The sequence below is a fragment of the Littorina saxatilis genome, linkage group LG9, assembly GCF_037325665.1.
Source record: "Littorina saxatilis isolate snail1 linkage group LG9, US_GU_Lsax_2.0, whole genome shotgun sequence".
Classification (NCBI taxonomy): Eukaryota; Metazoa; Mollusca; class Gastropoda; order Littorinimorpha; family Littorinidae; genus Littorina; species Littorina saxatilis.
In genome coordinates this window covers 22,496,399-22,517,835 of record NC_090253.1, presented here as the reverse complement: position 1 = coordinate 22,517,835, position 21,437 = coordinate 22,496,399, and the positions used below count along the sequence as shown (strand labels likewise).

Sequence of the window (21,437 nt, the reverse complement as noted above, 5' to 3'; positions counted from 1 at the left end):
ACACACAGCTTTAACCACAGCCACACACAAACACACATGCAAACACACATGGAGGCAGACAGACACACAAAGTCACACACAGTAAAACATAACCATACAGACTCATACATACAAGCACACACACACACAAACACACAGGCACAACCACACACACCAAAACACAACACACACACACAAAACCACAGCACAGACACACACGCACAAAACACACACACACACACATCCACACTATATACACGAGCATTTCCATCTTACCAGGTGGATCCTTCTCCTCCTCTTCTTCCTGGTCTGCCTGTTCCTCGTTGCTGGCCTCCGTCATGACAGACATGTGTGACATCTGCGACATCTTGCGCGCGTTGATCGTCACCACAGGCACGTTCAGCTGGGACTGAAACACATGATGAGGATGCGCATAAAATTACATGAAAAGCTGTTCCATACGGCCCACACCTTGATGAAATACATTGGTAATACAGAGGAACCCCCCTTTTAAGACCTCCAAAAATCTGAGAAAATCAGGTCTTCAAAAGGAGGGAGTCTTAAAATGGGGGTACTTTCACAGAGGATATGAACAGAAGGTCTTAAAAAACAGGGTCTTAAAAGGGGGTTCCACTGTAGACGATTTGGGGAAATAACTCTGTCAAGTTTGTATGGGTTGTGTAAGAGTAAACACGTTTAGAAAATATTAGGCATGCCTTCCTGCCTGACATTATAGGCCACTTACTAGCGAGCAGCCTGTCTCCATACATGGACAAGGACCATTGGGAGACACACCCCTCGCTAGCAATGAGCGCTTCTGAGGTGATAACGCGAGACAGCTCCTGTGATCTTGCCGCGAGGTTCCGCCTGTTACCATTGTCTTTTTACCGTATAAAATGCAGGACTTACACACGAACTGTTACCAAAGCGACATGCTATTTGGGACCAATGCATGTTTTTTTCCTTTCTCGTGTGATTTTGCAGCGAGGTTCCGCCTGTTACCAGCCGAAAGAAAGAAGGGGCATAACCTCACCAGAACCGCCCATTTGCCTCATATTTTCCCAGATAATTCACTCTTTCAAAACCCATACAACCCTGACAGAGTTATTTCCACAATTGGTCTATCATGGACGGAAGAAAACAATTTCTCTGGGTACTGGTCATTAAACATCACAGCAATTTCATTCGAGGGAAGAATCTGCAGGCGATTCTTTAGTGTGTCACCATTTCCAAACTGAGGACACAAAAACAGCTTTTCAATAGATGAACGTGGAAGAAAATAACAAGAAGAGGACAAGGAGAAAGAAGATGGTTATTCTCACATTCTGTGTCAAAAGAAAGCTTTCAACACTGTTTTTCATGAGTAGTCTTCACATCTGCAACTGTTTCTTTTGGATACAGCAGGCTATACAAGGAGCACGGCTTCTATTTGCATTACTACACGCGCAGGCTTTCAAAAAAGAAGAAGATTGCTTTAGCAACCAAAATAATACCTTCTTCTTCTTCTGCGTTCATGGGATGAAACTCCCATGTTTTTAAGTGTGTGACCGTTTTTACCCCACCATTTAGGCAGCCTTACGCCACTTTCGTGGGAAAAAAATAATACCCAAATCCAATAGAAACACAGCTACCTGTACAGACACTGGTCGAGACAGGAGATCGTGTCCCACTGCACTGCTGCCACTGTGTTTCCGTTCCAATGGTAAATGCTCCCCTGTCTCTGCCCTGGAAATAGATAGACAGTACATTTCAATAAACTTGTGTAACAATCAAAGGTGCATGAAGAAGGGACAATGGTTCCCATTACAAAGATGGAAGGAAGAGGCAGGCATTTGCATGAATTCTCAAATTTGGGGGGATGCCAAAACCTGAAACTAAAACCAAGTGGAAGAAAGCAAAGTTATTACATTTAGTGAATTTGTCGACTTGTCTTGCAGAAAGGTCTGAGAATGACGGAAGGACACATAGGAGTGATTTTTTCAACTGATCTCTCCGTTTCTTTTTGATTTTCTCTTCCCCAACACAGAACTACTCTTTTAAGATTTCCCTGTTTTTAAGACCTTGCTTTCACACATTTTCTGTTCAAAAACCCTGTGAACTTGTCCCTGTTTTAACATTCCCTCCCTTTTTTAGCCTGATTTTCTGAAAAGAGGGGTGTCACTCTGCTCCACTCCACCCCTACAGCTAAATGGTTCTTCTTGTTGTTCTGCCTCTGATTTGTTTCATTGCATCTTCCACTGTCCCTTATTTGTATACACACTCTCTTTTCACTTCCACCTCTCTCTTTCACACTCTTTCTTCGGAATTCTTTCGCAAAAAACATTGGACTGTGATCAGTCAAAGACTTGAATAATGTCTCAGAATCATGGACATGGTTTTCTTGGTTTTTCGTTTTCGTTCGTGACCCACATCCCCCTCTCCTCCCTTTCCTTGTCCCACTGTTACCTTTGCAATGGGCTAACGGCCTAAGCAAAAAAACATTCGTTTGTTCGTTCATACATGCTTTCTCTTTCACACTCTCCCGTTTCTCTCTTCTCCCCTTTGTGGAGAAAACGGTCTCCCAAGCAAAATGTACTGACTTGTGTTCAGCGGCTCTGGCATCCTTGATGGTTTTGCGCCAGGACTCGTAGAGATCTGGGTCAAACTTCTTCACCTCCCCCACCTTGCCCTGGTAGTACACCGTGCCGTCCACCATCACTACCACCTGCAAACACACGTCACGTCATGTCACATGTATCACCACGAAGAATACAGTGGAACCCCCCTTTTAAGACCTTAATATAATCTGAAAAAATCAGACCTGAAAAAAGGAAGGAGTCTTAAAACGGAGGTAAATTTACGGAGGTTAGGAACAGAAAGTCTGAAAAAACAGGGTCTTAAAAGAGGGTTCCACTGTACCTTAAAACATCGGTACAGCTGAACCTGCCCTTGTGATCACCTCTTGATAACGACCACCTGCCCATTAGGACAACCCAAAAGGATCCCCAATGAGATTTTAAAAAAATGTTTAATAACAATTCCCCTGTTTTTAGTGACCACCTGTCTAAAACGACCACTTTGGGTCAGTCCCTTCGCTGGTTCTTATACACAGGTTCAACTGTAATAACAATTCACCTGTCAATAGTGACCACCTGTCTAAAACGACCACTTTGGGTCGGTCCCTTCGGTGGTTCTTATACACAGGTTCAACTGTAATAACAATTCACCTGTCAATAGTGACCACCTGTCTAAAACGACCACTTTGGGTCGGTCCCTTCCGTGGTTCTTATACACAGGTTCGACTGTAATAACAATTCACCTGTCAAAAACGACCACTTTGGGTCGGTCCCTTCGCTGGTTCTTATACACAGGTTCAACTGTAATAACAATTCACCTGTCAATAGTGACCACCTGTCTAAAACGACCACTTTGGGTCGGTCCCTTCCGTGGTTCTTATACACAGGTTCGACTGTAACATCAAATCTTGGATCCAAATTAACTTTGCATGACTAGTTTTAGTTGGACAAAATGATATATATCATGGTAGTGGAGGAAGGGCATGGAGTGGGGGGGGGGGGGGTGGGGTGGAGAGGGAAGGGATAAAAAGCTGGGCAGGAAATATCGGATGAGGCAGTCATGTAACTACTTTTTGGGGATAGTTCTCCATTCTTCAAAGGTTAATTTACCTGACTGGCGTGAGGTAGGTACTGCACATGATGGGACACCAGGATGACCGTTCTCCGACGCTTGACCATGCGTTTCATGATGGCCTCCTCAAAAACGTGACGCCCTGTGTGGGAGTCCAGTGCCGACAAGGGGTCATCCTGAAAAACAATGAATTATAGCTACACGTCCGAGAAACAAAAGGACGAAAGTGCTCTAAATATAGACTTCAACAAGAGTAAGTGAGAGTTATACAAAACCAATCTCCTGGCACCTGAGAGAATAATTAACAAGCATTGAAATGAAGAATCAATAAATAAGAAAGGTAGGTTATTGGATAATAAGCCATCGTCATCCTCATTTTTCAAAAGTTTCACAAACAAATTTGATTTTACAAACTCTGCATACCATAAACGTTTAACAGATAAAGAGTTTCCAAACATAACATTTACAAAATGTTTAATATTTTCATTAATACCTCACCCAATGTCTTGTCTTCAAAGAGACCCCTAATTCATACGCATTTCTCTTTCAGGATTTTAGGTGTGCAAGGAATACTTTTCTTTCTTTTTTTGGGTCCAGACTTTGTTTTCCTGTCTGTTTTTAAACCTTTGAGTCCATGAAAACGAGCCAAAGAGTGTGTGCCGCAAATTTCCTTCCGTAAAATTGTGGTTACGTCTCTTAATCCTTCAGTATCGAGGCCAAGTTTCCCAGTTTTGAGTTCAAACTGCTGCTCTCCCATCTTCCTCTACTTACACCATCTCTTCAACCAATTCCTTTTTTCTTTCTTTTTTTTCTTTTGTTTTGTTCTTTTTTTTTTTTTTTGCGGCCTCACCATGAGGACAGTGTCTGCAGTGGAGTACAGGGCCCTGGCGATAGCCACACGCTGCTTCTGTCCTCCGCTCAGGTTGATGCCCTGAAAACACAACATACTGGACATTACCGCACCATCTTAAGCACTAACATATATAGCTCTCAACTTACAAACAATACGTACATCACTAAATGTATCAATTGAACATTCAATTTCCCTTCTTTGAGCCATGTGACGTCAGAGTCCGACAAACACTCATATTTAGGCGGCTAGCAGAGACTACAAAAGAGTGCAGGTAGCACTGTGCTCTGCCTCATATGTTTAAGAGTATCTTAGAAATATGACTGTGTTCTCACCTTTTCCCCTATTTCTGTGAGATCGGAGTTTGGGAGTTGATCCAAGTCTGGTTGTAAGGCACATGCTGCAATCACTTTCTTGTACCTGAACATACAGCACTTTCATTAGCATTTGAACAACTTGCACATTGATGTTTCAAAAGAATTGATACAACAGATGCACAGCCTAGTAGGTTACCTTTAAAGACGATAGGCAATAGGTCTAGTTTTTGAATACTGAGGTAGACAGGTGCAGTGGCATGGTGGTACGACGTCGGCCTCCTAATCGGGAGGTCGTGAGTTCGAATCCCGGTCGCTGCCGCCTGGTGGGTTAAGAGTGGAGATTTTTCCGATCTCCCAGGTCAACTTATGTGCAGACCTGCTAGTGACTTAATCTCCTGCGTGTGTACACACAAGCACAAGACCAAGTGCGCACGGAAAAGATCCTGTAATCCATGTCAGAGTTCGGTGGGTTATGGAAACACGAAAATACCCAGCATGCCTACTCAACGAAAGCGGAGTGAAGCTGACTATGCTCTCAGAGTATAGTTTGGGGAACCCAAATGGGCAAACGAGCTCACACGTAACCAGAAAATTCTGGAACGCTGAAGAAGAAGAAGAATACTGAGGTGAACTGGAGCTGCATTTTTGCTGATGTAACTTTGCAAGTAAGATCAAAATGTTTTTTAATGGTTTGGTCGTATGTTGTCTTTAGCAGACAGACCATCCAGATAAACTTTTTGTTAACCACTTCATGATGAGGCCTTCCCTGCACATTCACTAGCATGTCTTACAATTGCCAAGCCAGGGGTGTAAAAGCCTGGTCAAACCTGCATTTATAAAAGAATTCACTTGAGTTGTATCAGTCCACGTTTGATTATACTTATACTTAAGTCTTAAGTGTTGCGCATGCATTCTCTTGCTCCGAGTGAGACGTAGTTTGTATGCTTACTAAAATCAGAGTTCGAAAACAAATGTCAGTTTAGCATCACAGCATAATTCAGTGAGGAAAGAGTAAAGAGTATGCTTACTTTCTCCAGACATAAGGTGCTCCGAACAAGATGTTTTCTCGCAGCGAGGTGTTGAGCAGCCATGGCGTCTGAGAAACGTAGGCAACTCCAACATTACTGATAAAAAGGAAGAAAAAGAACGAGTTTTTCATAAGACCCTGATATGTCAGATTTTCCATTCATAATAACTGTGAATTTGTTTTCATTATAAGATTTCCTCTTTTGGTTTCCTGCAAAGGGGGGTTTCACTATGGCTCAATAGACGATGTTCGGAAATAACAGGACTTTTTTTTACTGAGCCAAGCTTTTCAAAGTGAGGCAAAGCAACTGGCAGGCTACTTGCCTGTAAAAGGGGCTCTTAATACTCTGCCACACCACTTAAAAATACTGACACAGAGTTATTTCCAGAAAACGTCTGTTAGCTCAAACTGCCACTGCAAGGAATTCACATCCAAATTGGAAAATGAACCTATCTACTGCCATCCTTTCCAAAACACTCTCAAGAGAACTCAGAAACAGTCAAAGAACCCAAAAGGTTGTTTTATTTTTGTTCATACTGACCTTGCCCATTCAACACGTCCGCTGACCTTGACCATTTCCCCCAACATGGCCACCAGTAGTGACGACTTCCCCATCCCCACTTGACCGACGATCATTGTTAGTTTGCCTGCAACACACAACAGACAAGAAATTTAACACAAAGAAAAACCACAAAGTCCATTGCAAGGGTGGGGGAGAGAAATTTTGCCTCCCTTAAACGATACCCCAATTTAAGACTCCCTCCCTTAAGACCGTGTGTGTGTGTGTGTGTGTGTGTGTGTGTGTGTGTGTGTGTGTGTGTGTGTGTGTGTATGTGTGTGTGTGTGTATCTGTCTGTCTGTCTGTGCGTGCGTACATGTGCGTACTAGCATGCTTATGCGCAGGCTTGCGTGTGTGTGCATGTGTGCACAAGCACATATGATTGCATGTGAAAAATAAAAAATTAAAATGTTCTCACCCATAGGAATTTTAACATTGATGTCCTTCAAGGCTAGCTCCTTGGTTTCCAAGTACCAAGAGAAGTTTCCGTTGACTATTTCAATGGAGTTGCGCAGCTCGAAGAAAGCAAGATCCATGTTCCCCTCCTCAAAATCTCCCATAGAGACCCCACTGTGATGCCGTCTGCGCTTGTATTCCCCCTGTCCGTCGTAGGAGCTGGGAAAAGAATAATGTATCTGTCAGGACTCATTGAACGTGCTGTTGTTAACTAAGCTCTTCTCCAGTATTTATATGCAACATTTGTTGCATGCAATTTTCTGTGCAAATTAATAGCTCTGAAAAAACATAATCATCAGACCTGTCAACCCCCTCCAAGGCCAACCTGTATTTATATTACTAGAAACTGTATTCAAGGTAACAATCCCTTACACACCAACTTTTTTTTTTTTTAAATACAAAAACCAGCTTTAGGCCTGTTTACCCCCCAGAATCCCGTACAGGTTGACAGGTATGAATCATTCTCCTCTCAAAAGCATTCTTTCTCATCAGTTTGAGATCACGCATCAGTCTGAGGTCAGTATCAATAACACTGGATGATGCACTTGGGGCTTCTAGCTTTAAACAAAATTAAAACAAAAAAACAAGGCAGAAAGACATTTAACTTTCTACCAACAATCCTATACCTCAAAACAGGAGCGCTAGACTTTCTCATCAAAGTCAACGGCTTTACATCCAGAAGCTCAGAGCTTGTAGCGTTCCGGTTCAGGCTCCCAGGCTTCAACTCAAAGACATCTAGAAGAGAATCTCCAGAATTCTGTCGACTGTGGGTCCGGTGGGTGGCGCTTGCACTGCTGAAAGAGATGATGCTGCCGCTGCGGCAAGAGTCGTCGTCCCCCTGGTGAGAGCGAAGGGGGATCGTTTCTGGACTGCCGCTCTCTGGGTCTACACTGATCATGGTGTCAAACTTGTCCTGGAAATAGGGGAAAGTGTCGTTTTAGCTGTAAGTGAGACAGGGGGGTTGTTTTCTCTGCAGCTTGTCTTATACGCTGATCAGTCTGTCAAACTTACCCTGGAAATACAGGCAAAGTGTCATTTTAGCTACAAGTGAGACAGGGGGGTTGTTTCTCTGCAGCTTGTCTTATACGCCTGGAAAAGTAGGGGGACCACCCCCAACCAGGCGCGTCCACAGGTGGCGGATAGTGGGGTGGCCTTCAGATATGGAGGTTAGCTGTGAGATAAGCCAGGCTTGCCAGGACGAATAAGCAGTCGCGGACCAAATGTGACCCTCCACCACGAAATGAGTCGCATGTCACCTTTGCATGAATTTCATATTTGTACATTTTCCCGAAGAGTTTTTTATGCTCTATCCAGTGGTGAAACCCGTTTAAGAAAAGAGCGACAACTGTTTGAGTTATAAGCCTGTGACTAAGGTGACCCTCACACTGTTACCATACACTCCCCGGACTTATATTAAGCCTAGCGTAGAACCGCGCGAGGTGACATGCGACTCATTTCGTGGTGGAGGGTCACAAATGGCAGTGCTTCCAGCAGGATGGGGCGAGGTAACAGGTGGCACTGTTACACTCAAGAAATATCCCAGGTGTCCAATTACGGGAGCACCATGCAATCAAGAACCGCATTATAAGCTCTAGCCCTGGGGAGGGTCACCTCAGATAAACAAACCAGCCAGCTATGGCCAAATAGCCGGGTAGACTGGACTCGACAGCCCTGTAAAGCCACAAGTCTAGGAGAAGGACCACTCCGATATAAAAACACGCTGAAGTCGGATGAGCTGGGCCATGTACAGTGGAGTCCGGGTACAACGAATCTCAAGGGAGATGCATTTTAGTTCATTATATCAGTAATTCGCTGTAGAGTTTTCAACCTCACGAGAGGGGTGACCACACCACCCCCTCCCCCATACACTCACACAGAGACACACAAACAACAGGATTGAGTCTATGCTAACCACTTCTTGTGGCTACTAAACAATAACAACAAACTCCTAATATTTCTTTAAACGTTCTGTAAAAAATGATTTGTATGAATGGTGTTGAAAAGAAGAGATAAAATAAATCCTCAAGGCAGTGACCGCACTCACCATGCACTGACATACGAAAGCAGCCACACAAACACAGCACAGAGGCACATGTGCAGATGCTTTGCGAGAATAACCTTGAAAACCAGTTTGAATAAAAAGCAGCATAGAGCTGCATGTCATAATCAAGTTATCTATTTTCTTTTTGTCTGGCTTTATTGACTGCATGCCGATCTTGTGGCAGTGACTTTTCACTCTTCAGTCGGAAATACACTAAACACAACACCGCTCTCACTCTCCCTCGCTGCCTACCCTAAACTCTCACTCTCCCTCGCTGCCTACCCTAAAGCCGTGACAACTTATGCTTGGAAACTGTGTGGAAGAGTGCACCTCTCTATTTCTCTCCAATGATCTTCCTGCTGACAGTGACACCAGACACCCCACTGAGTTTAGCCAGCTACCCCCCTCTCTCTCTCTCCCTTCCTCCAGCCATATATGAAAGGAGAACCACCTCTCATAGCTAAAACTAGGTCAATGACCCCTGGGAAGAAGGTCGCTGAGTGTCTATAAACAAGGCCACCCAGCTGCCCTGTGATCTCGCCGCACAGGCAGATCGTTGTAGCCTTGTGACTTTTAGAGACAAAGCGGCTCTGGGGCGATGAAAACGTGTTTGTGCCCGATGTGTACTGGTGTGTACTGAGCACAGTCATTGCTTAGCAGCTGATTGGAATAGTGAAAACACAGTGGCTGTGGCTGTTCCGTGCACCTCCCGCGGTTTGTTCAGAGTTCGCTCATCACGCGATGTGCACTTGTGTTTGTGTATTTTTGTCTTTGGAGACAATTATTGACATCAGTTCGTTGTGGCCTTGTGACTTTTAGAGACAAAACGGCTCTGGGGCGATGAAAACGTGTTTGTTATAAGAGGGGTTCGTTATGCAAATGAGTTCAAAAGGTTCGTTGTAGTCGGAAAGTAACAAGTAAGAAATAGAAGGCTGTCTGCCGGGAAATCAATGGCAGTTCGTTAAAAGCGGGATTTCGTTATACCCAGGTTCGTTATAGCTGGACTCCACTGTATGGCGCATAACGGCAGCTTACCGCATCAACGCTCAAATGACATACGCTGATCAGTCTGTCAAACTTACCCTGGAAATAGGGGCAAAGTGTTAATTTAGCTACAAGTAAGATAGGTTGTTCTCCACAGCTGTTCTCTTGGTTTACGCTGATCAGTCTGTCAAACTTTCCCTGGCAGTACAGTGGTATCCCCTTTTTGCAACCCCCTAGTTTAAAGCCATATGTACTCGATGACTATACACGCTAAGGGCTTTACCAACAGCTGGAGACATGCTAAATTAAGTTCCCTGCAAAATATTGTGGTCTAGGACCCCTTCAATGTTGAGATATGTTAATTTTCATTTTGATCTGGATCGTCCTATTTATAGATTTGCCAACAGAGGTAGCGTTGACGCAAGGGAAATAACTCCGCGTCTTTGTTTACATCCAAAGTTTTTGAGACTCTAAAACAAGCTGTAATCGAAAATTTTTATCTAAATTTTGATTTGATTAATATACTTACCCGAATCACATGATTTGCATTGACCCACTTCGATGCTTAGGTTATGATAAAAGCTACCCCGTCTAGGTATAAGGGGAGCAACCCCAACTAAAAAAGTGACTGCACCAGCATGACTGGCACCCTGGGTTACGTCCCATGCAGCACACTACGTCATCAATGGTGCTGGTCACGTGATACCCCTTCAATCGACTAATAGAATATCAAAAAGATCGAGCGGGGCAGGCGGGAGGGAATTACTTATGTGATTCGGGTAAGTATATTAACCAAATCAAAATTTAGATAAAAATTTTCGATTATAATTACATATTCTTACGCCGAATCACATGATTTGCAGATAACTTCAACCAGGCGGTGGGTAAGATCAAAGAAGATCAAACTCACTCTTAAATTCTGGAGAGGCATTGTCCCGTTGCCACCAAAGCAGGAAGGGACCTAGATCCATCGTTACAGATAGATCCATACTGCCAGAAGGCAGCAATGTCTCCCTATGAAACTGATAAAGACAAAAGCCGAGCACCAGTAAGCTGTGTGCAGGACATCATCCAACCTCCCAGACCGTAAAACGGCCGAGGAGGAGGCCCAGGCCCTGGAAAAAGAGCTCGGGCTGAGCCTGGGGGAAAGATAGCCGATAGCTACGCCAAGCATCAGAGAGCCCGTAAGCTGTGCTCAGCACTTCTTCCCATCTCCTGAACCATAAAAAACAGCCCAGAAAGGGGCTCAAGTCTTGAATAACCCGAGCCGAGTAGAGGGACAGACAAGCTGCCCCCCCCCCCCCCTTACTCTTGGAAGGAAATGCCAAAAACCCTGGAAAAGACTAAGCGTAAGGTTGACCGATCATAAATGAAAAGCACCAACCTTCCCCAGGACCGTAAAACAATCATGCCAAAGTTAAAAGCCTTGGCATGGAGAGAGGCCCGAAAGGCCGGAGAGATAACGGTCAGCTCCAGAGAGGAGTGACCTGTTTCCGAGAAAGAGAGAGAGACGTCTGAGTACAAAAAACCAGAGTCAAACTCAAAGAAAAAATCTCAGAAGAGACGGTCACCAGAAGTCCACTACCAGTCCATGCAGAAGCATAGAGGGAGGTAAACAGAGGAAGAAGCGGCCTACGAAAAGTGTAAGCCGCCAGCAGGGCGGAGATCGCGGTGGCCAAAGCCTGATGTGACCGGTGACTCTAACCGAAATGACTAAAGTCAGAGTGTTCACAAAGCAGTCTGCTTGTAGGTAAATGAAAGAAAATCAAAAACCCAAAACAGAAACGAGACTGGAAACAGAAAACCGTGAAGCTAACCAGCCTTAAGAAGAAGAGCCCGAAGTAAATATCGCGGCCGACCGAGCCCAGAAAATTCCTGAGTCTGGCTGAAAAACCAAACACGTCTGATACCTCAGAACCGAGAATCAGACACGGAACACAACAGGCAAGAGTCCGTAATAGTTGCAAGTGGTAGAGGGGTGACCGTAACAGGCAACCCAACCCCACCGGAAGTCGACCCGACTCGCCTCATGGCAGGATGAGGGAGAAGAGGAAGACACAAATTCTAGAGACACGGAGACCGTAGTCGCCCATGCCAGGCAGGAGACTATTACACGGGCTAAGGCTGAGAGCCGTAACGCCCGTAGACCTGCCATCCAAGATGCTGGGCTGAAAGCCCGCACCAAGAAACCAGGAAATTAACTAGACCTCTACCGAAAGGGGAGGGTTAGCCAATAAAGCTGAGAAAAGTGATAGGCCACAAGAATGACCCCTCACCATGCATTGCTAAAACCAATGCAAACTCAGTAAAATCTGAAAGTAACTTCCGAGGCCAACTCAAGTAAACCTTAAGTTTGGACGAAACACCAGAACAAGTCCGATCGCTAGAGAAAGACAGAGTCAAAACCGGCGAAAGACCCACTAGGACCGAGTCCAAAAGAGCAAACAACAACCAACACCACCAACGGATGAAATGGCTGTTGCACCAGCCGAGGCTAAAAAACCCGGAAGCCCTAAAGCCGGCTGTTGTTCCCAAAAAACACCGACTAAGACGTCTGTGAAAGGAAGAACCTCTCCGGATAAACCAGAGCTGAGGACTTAGCCTGAAAAAGCTGAGTCTGCTTAGGTAGAGCCCGTTTTGCTGCTTCAAAGCTTGAAGAGCAAAAGAAGAGACCTGAAGGTCCCTACAAATCTAAATTTCCTTGGAGGCCAGGAGGCCAGGGAGGCCTTGGAAACCAGGAGACCTTAGAGGCCAGGGGGCCTTGGAGGCCAGGAGGCCTTGGAGACCAGGAGGCCTTGGAGGCCTTAGAGGCCAGGAGGCCTTGGAAGCCAGGAGACCTTAGAGGCCAGGAGGCCTTAGAGGCCAGGAGGCCTTGGAGGCCAGGAGGCCTTGGAGACCAGGAGGCCTTGGAGGCCTTAGAGGCCAGGAGGCCTTGGAAGCCAGGAGACCTTAGAGGCCAGGAGTCCTTAAAGGCCAGGAGGCCTTGGAGGCCAGGAGGCCTTGGAGACCCGGAGGCCTTGGAGGCCTAAGAGGCCCGGAGGCCTAGGAAGCCAGGAGACCTTAGAGGCCAGGAGGCCTTAGAGGTCAGGAGGCCTTGGAGACCAGGAGGCCTTGGAGGCCTTAGAGGCCAGGAGGCCTTGGGGGCCAGGAGGCCTTAGAGGCCAGGAGGCTTCAGAGACCAGGAGGCCAGGAGGACTTGAAGGCCAGGAGGCCTTAGAGGCCAGGAGGCCGAAGAGAGACCCATCCACCAAGGGTGAAGAACTAAGGGTGTCTCTCATTGATTCCTCACAAACTAGGAATGGGCGAGGAACAAGTCCCGTCTGAACATGACCGTATGGGCATTGTGCAGAGAGGAAGGCCTTCTCTGTTCTAAATTCGCCCTAGCAAAGGTGGAGAAAGCATCCCCTGCGTCCTGCTCTTTACTGAGTGTAAAGGGCGCCAAGGACTCCGTAAAGGAGTGTCTCCAAAATGGAAGCAAGTTCCAAAAGCTGTCTGCCCACTTCCTCAGAGGGGAAGAGAGTCTGCTCAGAGAGCAGGGGACTCGAAACGTTCCCCAAAGAAGAAGTTCCGGCGTGACCGGCAAAGGTGCACGCCGAGGGGCAAAAGACGACAGCAAATTCCGGGACATCTTGGGCAAAGGCAACTTCCTCTGAGCCGCTAATGTCCTGAAGCTGGGAAGGCCGGAGCCTGAAGCCCCTTTCCTGCAAGTCAACGGCCAAACTTCACCCCTGACTAAGAGGAGGATGAGAGGCGTCGAAGACCAAAGGCACAGGAAGTGAGAAGAACGGCAGAACCCACTACCGAAGTGTGTGGTAGCTGCTAATCCGCCTGAGGCAGGGAGCCTGCAAGCCCAAAGGGCACTGCTGACGAAAAAACCAGACTCAAACCAGATGGGACCATAGCAGGTCCACTATCCAGTGAGCCCCCACTTCCGGCCGGAGCCAGAAGCGCAGAGGTCGCGTACGATCGCCGACATAAGGCAAGGTTCAAACCGAACGTGACCGTAGTCTGTGCACTAACCAGTGAACCTACGCTTCCAGCCGGAACCAGACGCACAGCTGTCGCGGACGACTGCTGAAGTAGGGCAAGCTCGAACCAGAAGTGACAGCAGCCTGTGCACTAACCGGTGAGCTCACGCTTCCGTCCGCAGCCAGAAGCGTAGAGGTCGCGTACGACCACCGCCGTAAGGCAAGGTTCGAACTGAACGTGCCAGTAGCCTGTGCACTAACCAGTGAACCAATACTTCCAGCCGGAACTGGAAGCACAGCTGTCGCGTACGACTGCTGCCGTAGGGCAAGGCTCGAAACCGGACGTGACAGCAATCTGTACACTAACCAGTGAACCTACGCTTCCGGCCGTAACCGGAAGCGGCGCCGTCGCGGACGACTGCTGAAGTAGGTAAAGGCTCGAACCAGAAGTGACAGCAACCTGAGCACTAACCAGTGAACCTACACTTCCGGCCGGAACCGGAAGCCCAGCTGACGCTGACGACTGCTGACGTAGGGTAAGGCCCAAACCGGACGTGACAGCAGCCTGTGCACTACCGGTGAACCTACAATTCCGGCCGGAACCGGAAGCGCAGCTGCCGCGGACGACTGCTGACGTAAGGCAAGGCTCAAACCGGACGTGAACGTAGTCCGAACACTAGCCAGTGAGCCTTTTACTTCCGGCCTGAGCCGGAAGCAGCTGTCGCTGACGACTGCTGACGTAAGATGTGGGACGCACCGGACGTGGCAGCAGGCTGCGCACGAGCGGAAGAACCACTGCTTCCGGCCGGAGCCGGAAGAACAGCTGCCGGAACTGACTGCTGTGGTAAGATGTGGGACGCACAGGACGTGACAGCAAGCTGCGCACGAGCGGAAGAACCACTGCTTCCGGCCGTAGCCGGAAGCCCAGCTGTCGCGTACAACTGCTGGTGTAAGGCGGGGTTCGGTCCGGACGTGAACGCAAGTCGCTCACTAGACGGTGAACCCCTACTTCCTGCGAAAGCAGGAAGCCCAGCTGTCGGAACCGACTGCTGGAGTACGGAGAGGTTCTGACCCGACGTGAACGCAAGTCGCTCACTAGCAGGAGAACATCCGATTCCGGAAACCGGAAGTGCAACTGCCGTAAACGGCTGCTGCAGACACCAACCTTGTTGTGGCCGGATCCCCGGAGGGACATGCACTGTTGCGCTACCGCCAGCGGAAGGCAACAAATGCCGGCCAGGAAGAGGAGAAGAAGATCCCCACGGGACCGTCCAGAAACATCACGGTGGACAGCAGCCTGGTCCGGAGAAGACCCAGCGTCTGAAGGAGAGAACGTCGCCTAACCCCCAGGCGAGGGGCAGAGCTGACGACGAAGTCCGCCGCGGCAAACCTCGCGAACGAGGGAATCCATTTCTGGAAATAAGCAAAAGATAAGGGCAGACCCCAGAGCCCTAGACTCTGGAGCCGAAACAGACGTAAAACGACAGCCTTAGAGGCCAAGACGGACGGCTGAGAGCCAGACGGCCAATCGTCCGTAACAGAAAAAACGGCACAGAACAACGTAAAAATTGCCTAAAATTGTGCCAACATGAACAACAACGGAGTTCTTCAAAAGAAGAGGCTGCTGAGGGATAGAGCTTAGCAGGGCCCAAGCCCCAACCCTCGGCCTTAGCTCCCTCTAATTCTCATTAACGGCCATGTAAGCACCGAGAGAAAAATAAACAAACAACTGAAACTAGCAAAGTCCGAACGGACGCCAACCTTTCAGAAGCCAGCAAAGAGGGCAGCTAAAACCAGTTAGGAGCTACCAAAGGCAGCTAAACAACTAGCTATACGAAGAGTTAAGCGTCCGAGAACGGACGAAAAAATCAACATAACAACAACATGCTAACTAAACATGGCGACCAAGGAGGAAGCCACAAGTCTGAAAATAATCAAGTCCGTACAGACACAAACATTTCAGAAGTAAGCAAGCAATAGAAAAGCACATGCGTAAAAGCTACCGACGGCAGCTACAAAGCAAGCTACAACAGCGTTAATAGACCGAACACGGACTAAAACAACAGAAGCCAGACAACGTGCTAATGCAAATGGCGACCGTGAGGAAGCCAAACAACTGCTGAAAACTTCAGAGTCCAACGGACATGTGAAATTCACAGCAGAAGCAATAAAACATACAAGAAAATATGAACGATCTCACCAGCTGCAAGCCAGCAAGAAGTAGACGGGGGCCGAGGCCAGTGGGTGCCGTAGACACAAAACAAGCCAGAGCAAAAGCAAACACAACCGTCACCCTTGAGTGATAGTAGTCGATTGAAGGGGTATCACGTGACCAGCACCATTGATGACGTAGTGTGCTGCATGGGACGTAACCCAGGGTGCCAGTCATGCTGGTGCAGTCACTTTTTTAGTTGGGGTTGCTCCCCTTATACCTAGACGGGGTAGCTTTTATCATAACCTAAGCATCGAAGTGGGTCAATGCAAATCATGTGATTCGGCGTAAGAATATGTAATTATAATGCATGTATATGGTCCGCGCATGGCGACATATCGTCATTACATGGTCTTATGGTGCGTTTGACATCGATTATGGGCAAACTACACTTTGTAAACACGGGAGCGCGTACATATGCCTTTAAGACGCCCTCCCTTTTAGGACCTTGCTTTCACTTTCTGCCCAGAACCTCTGTACATTTACCCCCGTTTTGAGACCCCCTCCTTTTTAAGATTTTCTCAGATTTTTGGAGGTCTTAAAAGGGGGGTTCCACTGTATAGGGGCAAAGTGTCATTTTAGCAACAAGTGAGAGCAAAGGGGAATTGTTTCTTTGCTGCTGATCTCTTGGTTTACACTGATCACTGCGTCAAACTTGTCTTGGAAATAGAGAGGCAAAGTGTCTGTCATTCTAGCTACAAGTGAGAGTAAAAGGGGATCGTCTCTGGGCTGCCGCTGTCTGGGTCGAGGCTGATCATTGTGTAAAACTTGTTCTGATGATATCAAAGAAGGACTGTCTCTGGGCTGCCTATCCCTTGGCTTGCTCTGTCAAACTTATCTTGAAAGAGATGCAAAGTTCATTCCTTACTTATCCTTACCATCCTGATCAAGTCAGCGACTGTCTGACAAAAGTTTGATAAATAATGTACCAAAACTGTTTGCTGTTGTGCTTTCTTTTTGCAGAGCTGCAAAGTTTTAGTTTTGATGTATATAGCTTACAGTGCAATAGTCTCACCAACACCTCTGGTTCTCCTTTCTAACATCTCACCAGAAACAATTAACACACAAAATAACAACGTAACCAACACACCCTACGAACGATGTGTTTGGAAACACCTCCGCGCGGAGGGGTTTTGCCGCCAGCGCAGTAAAGATAAAGAGGGACAATTTTCTAGGATCGCGCGGCAGCAAGCACTATGTCTCTAGACTGAACAAATCAAAGCAAAACAAACTCACCGAAACTTCCGAAGTGGGGTCAGGTATCACAATGGTGGTAAACCTCCGGCTGGCCATGGATGCCGATGGGTGGCGCGATATTTCCTGTGCCAACAGTATCGGCATCAGACGACGGCTGCTAACGCTGGCGTTGGCTACGGCTGCCGAGACGAGGGTGAGGAGCTGCAGGGGTCCAGAGAGAAGGTTGAACAGGGCAAGGATGGTCAGAGCAACGCCAGCGGTCAAGGGTTCTTCACTCAGCGTTGGGTGAATCACGAACGTCTGTACAAGAGAATTGGGGTAATAGGGTAGTTGATTTCCCAAAAAAAATGTTGGTAAGTCCCTTGGGTTATCAGTACAGACGGGTTCAAGAGTAATTTTGATCCGTCTCCCTGTCTGATCCAACCCAAAACAGTCATACACGTAAAATCCCACTCGTGCAAAAACAGGAGTGATTAATATACTTACCCGAATCACATAAAGACAGGCGCAGTGGCGTGGTGGTAAGACGTCGGCCTCCTAATCGGGAGGTCGTGAGTTCGAATCCCGGTCGCTGCCGCCTGGTGGGTTAAGAGTGGAGATTTTTCCGATCTCCCAGGTCAACTTATGTGCAGACCTGCTTGTGACTTAACCCCCTTCGTGTGTACACGCAAGCACAAGACCAAGTGCGCACGGAAAAGATCCTGTAATCCATGTCGGAGTTCGGTGGGTTATGGAAACACGAAAATACCCAGCATGCCTACTCAACGAAAGCGGAGTGAAGCTGACTATGCTCTCAGAGTATAGTGTGGGGAACCCATATGGGCAAACGAGCTCACACGTAACCAGAACAATTCTGGAACGCTGAAGAAGAAGAAGAAGAAGAATCACATAAAGCATTGACGCAGTCTGAGATGCTAAGGTCTGAAAAGGCTACCCGTCTTAAACAATTTTAAAGGGAAGCAACCCCACCACAAAAAGTGTAAATGGAGCCTTGGTAATGACCAGACCCGGGGAGTTACCTCCCATTGGTGTGTACTACATCACTACCGCTCCTCAACACGTGGTCAAGATCATACGGCTTTAACGGGGTTGGTGGGAGGGCATAAACTATGTGATTCGGGTAAGTATATTAATCAAATGAAAATTTATAATTAAAATTTTCGATTAAATTACATATTCTTACTCCGAATCACATAAAGCAGATAGCTTCAACAAGGCGGTGGGAAAGAAAAATCTAACTCACTCTAAAAATCCTTGCCAGAAACTGGCCCGCTGCCAACAAGTCAGGAAGGGCCCGGTGGGAAAGAAAAATCGAACTCACTCTAAAACCCTTGCCAGGAAGGGACCCGAGAACCGTCCTGATTGACAGCCGCGATGTCTCTCAGGCAAAACTTGCTAAAGACAACTTCAGAGAGCCAGTAAGCTGTGCCCAGCACTTCGTCCAATCTCCCGGACCGTAAAACGACCCAGGAAGAGACCCAAGCCCTGGATTTAATGAACCCGAGCCGAGTCGAGGGGAAAGACAAGCTGCCCCCCCCCCCTTTTCTATTGGAAGGAAATGTCAATGCCCTGGAACGATCCGTGCATAAGGTTGTCCACTCAGTGCTGAGTAGGACGAACCCTCCAGGTGACCGTAAGACAATCATGCCAAAGTATGCAAACCTTGGGATGGAGTGAAGACCAAAAAGGCCTGTGAGATAGAAGTCAGCTCAAGAGAAGAGTGACCGATCTCCACACAATGAGAGATAGAGACGCCTGAAAAAGCGTTCCTAAAATTCCAAGAACGTGAAGAAACGCTCACCCTCCAATGCACGCTGTACTGCTTCTCTGCGTTAGAGTCCAAGTCTAACCAAGACAAGAAACATAGTACTCCTGGGTAGTGACAGAAAAACGCCAAAGAAAGAAACTGGCTGCTATCTTTGACATCGTCACCCATAAAGCATGCTTGAGAAGGGTGCCGTAACCAGCAATCTAGCTGCCCTCAAAAGAGATGGTCGCCAGTTATCCTCTACCAGTCCCTGCGAAAGCAGAGAGAGATAGTACGAGGAAGCAGCGACTTACGATTGTGCGTAAGCAACCGGAAGTGCGGAAGTCACAGTGGTCGAAGCCTGGTGTGACCGGTGACCATGAACAAAATGGCTAAAAGCCAGAGTGTTCGCAGTTCAGTCTGCTTGTAGGTAATTGAATGTGAATCAAAAACCCAAAACAGAAAACCAGACTGGTAAGCATGCACGGAAAACCATGAAGCCGACCAGTCATAAGACTCCCGAGACAAGAGTTCTCAGGAAAAAACTGGAAGTTAACCTTCGCGGCCAAATCAAGAGCCTTCCTGAGTTTGGGTGAAAAACCAAAACGCGTCTGTCTACCTCTGAAAGACTGAGGGCCAGACGCGGAGATCAACGGGCAAACGCCGTAGTCATAGTTGCCTGTGGTAGAAGGGTGACTGTAAAAGGAAACCCGACCTAACGGAAGTCGTCCTGACTCACCCCATCTGCTGGCCGATGTGAATGCGTGTTGTATTGTGTAAAAAAATTCCATCTCACACGGCATAAATAAATCCCTGCGCCTTGAATATGTGCGCAATATAAATTGCATAAAAAAAAATAAAATTAAAAAAATTAAAAAAATCCCTGCGCTTAGAACTGTACCCACGGAATACGCGCGATATAAGCCTCATATTGATTGATTGATTGAAGATAGAAAGAGTCGAAATCCGAAGTCACAGGAACCGGAAACGCCATATTCAAACAGCGACAGGCAGGAGACTATTGCACAGGCCGAGGCTGAGAGCCGTGATGCCCGTAGGACAGCCATTGTTCCGAAGTACCCACAGTACGCAGGTAAACGTATGAAACGAAAGTTTCGGCTGCCAAATAAGATGCTGGGCTATGAGCCCACAGCAAAGAAACCGGAACATTAGCTAACCCTCTGCCCGAAGGAGAGGACTAGCCAAACTTGAGAGAGGTGGTAAGCCACAAAGGATGACTCCTCAAACATACATTGCCAAAGACAATGCCCCCTCATGAAAATCTGTATGTTACCTCCGAGGTCAACTCAAGCGCACCTTAACCCCTTGACTGCCTGCTACGAGTGTCACTCGTAGGTACACTTGATATCCCAGACGCCCAGCTACGAGTCACATTCGTGCTCAGCACGTCGTTGGTGTATGAGAAGCACAAACACGGTTAAAGGGAGGCAAGTGCTCCCAGTGTTGGAAGAACAGTTGGGGAGGAGTTGCAAACCTTTAATAATCTGGTTTCAGTTGATATTTCCGCGAATTGAACTAGATTTCTCGGAAATACCAAAACAAAGATCAAAGATGGCGGACCTCGGTGGTAGTGAAACGTGGAATGTGCATCACTGCCATCCAGTGATGGGGATTTTTATACCAGGCTTGTGTCTGTCCGAGTGCTTCCACACAAAGTTTGTGTTCTGGCAGTGACTTGGTGAGTAAACAGCTAATGTAAACCTCCCATTTTTTTTTTTTTTTAATTTTTAATTTTTTTAAATTTTTTTTTAATTTTTTTTTACACAATGCACATGCTTTCAAGCAGAATCACACTTTTAGTGATGTGTTTATTTTATTTGATTTTATTTTCTAAAAGTTACATATCTGATGAACATTTGTGTAAAATTTGACATCTCTAATTCAAAAAATAAAAAAATTATAGCACTTTTAGTAACAGTATACTGTGTTATGACTTTCGTCCCTGGCATATAGAATGCAGCAAATGAAAAAAATCGCGGCAGTCAAGGGGTTAAGTGTGGACGAAACACCAGAACGCGTCCGCTCGCTAGAGAAAGACAGAGTCCGACTCGGCGAAAGACAAACAAGGACCATAGTCCAGTTGCTTGTGGCAAGAAAGGGTGAACGGGGCAACGTGAAGACAGAAACCCCACCCAAACGGAAATCGTCCTGCCTCATCTCCTGCATAGGAAGAGAAATAAGGAAAGAATTGTCGAAATCCAAAGCCACAAGAACAGAGAAAGCAACCACCACCGCCGACAGGTGGAATGGCTGTTGCACAGGCTGAGGCTAAAAGCCTAGATGCCCTTAGGTCAGCCGTTGTTCCAAAAACCCTGACGTACCTACTTGACAGTCGGTGAGAGGAACAACCTCTCCGGTTAAAACCGGAAGTGCGACAGAAGAAGCAGCCCGTGGCTGAAACGACTGTTACACTGACTGAGGCCGGAAGCCAGTATGCCCGAAGGCCAGCCCT

General features: G+C 47.0%; 1 protein-coding gene across 1 annotated transcript in view; it reads right to left on the bottom strand.

The window, feature by feature from the left end:
- LOC138975607 (ATP-binding cassette sub-family C member 9-like) overlaps positions 1–21,437 on the bottom strand; it is a 65,919-nt gene that overhangs the window by 23,650 nt on the left and 20,832 nt on the right. Inside the window, exons 11-21 of the mRNA XM_070348330.1 lie at positions 17,263–17,517; positions 7,442–7,728; positions 6,778–6,974; positions 6,342–6,447; positions 5,802–5,897; positions 4,792–4,876; positions 4,457–4,537; positions 3,645–3,782; positions 2,559–2,683; positions 1,611–1,704; positions 256–388 (exon numbers count right to left, since the gene is read on the bottom strand). Coding sequence (XP_070204431.1) covers positions 256–388; positions 1,611–1,704; positions 2,559–2,683; positions 3,645–3,782; positions 4,457–4,537; positions 4,792–4,876; positions 5,802–5,897; positions 6,342–6,447; positions 6,778–6,974; positions 7,442–7,728; positions 17,263–17,517 — 1,597 coding nt within the window. The remainder of the gene's footprint in view (positions 1–255; positions 389–1,610; positions 1,705–2,558; positions 2,684–3,644; positions 3,783–4,456; positions 4,538–4,791; positions 4,877–5,801; positions 5,898–6,341; positions 6,448–6,777; positions 6,975–7,441; positions 7,729–17,262; positions 17,518–21,437) is intronic.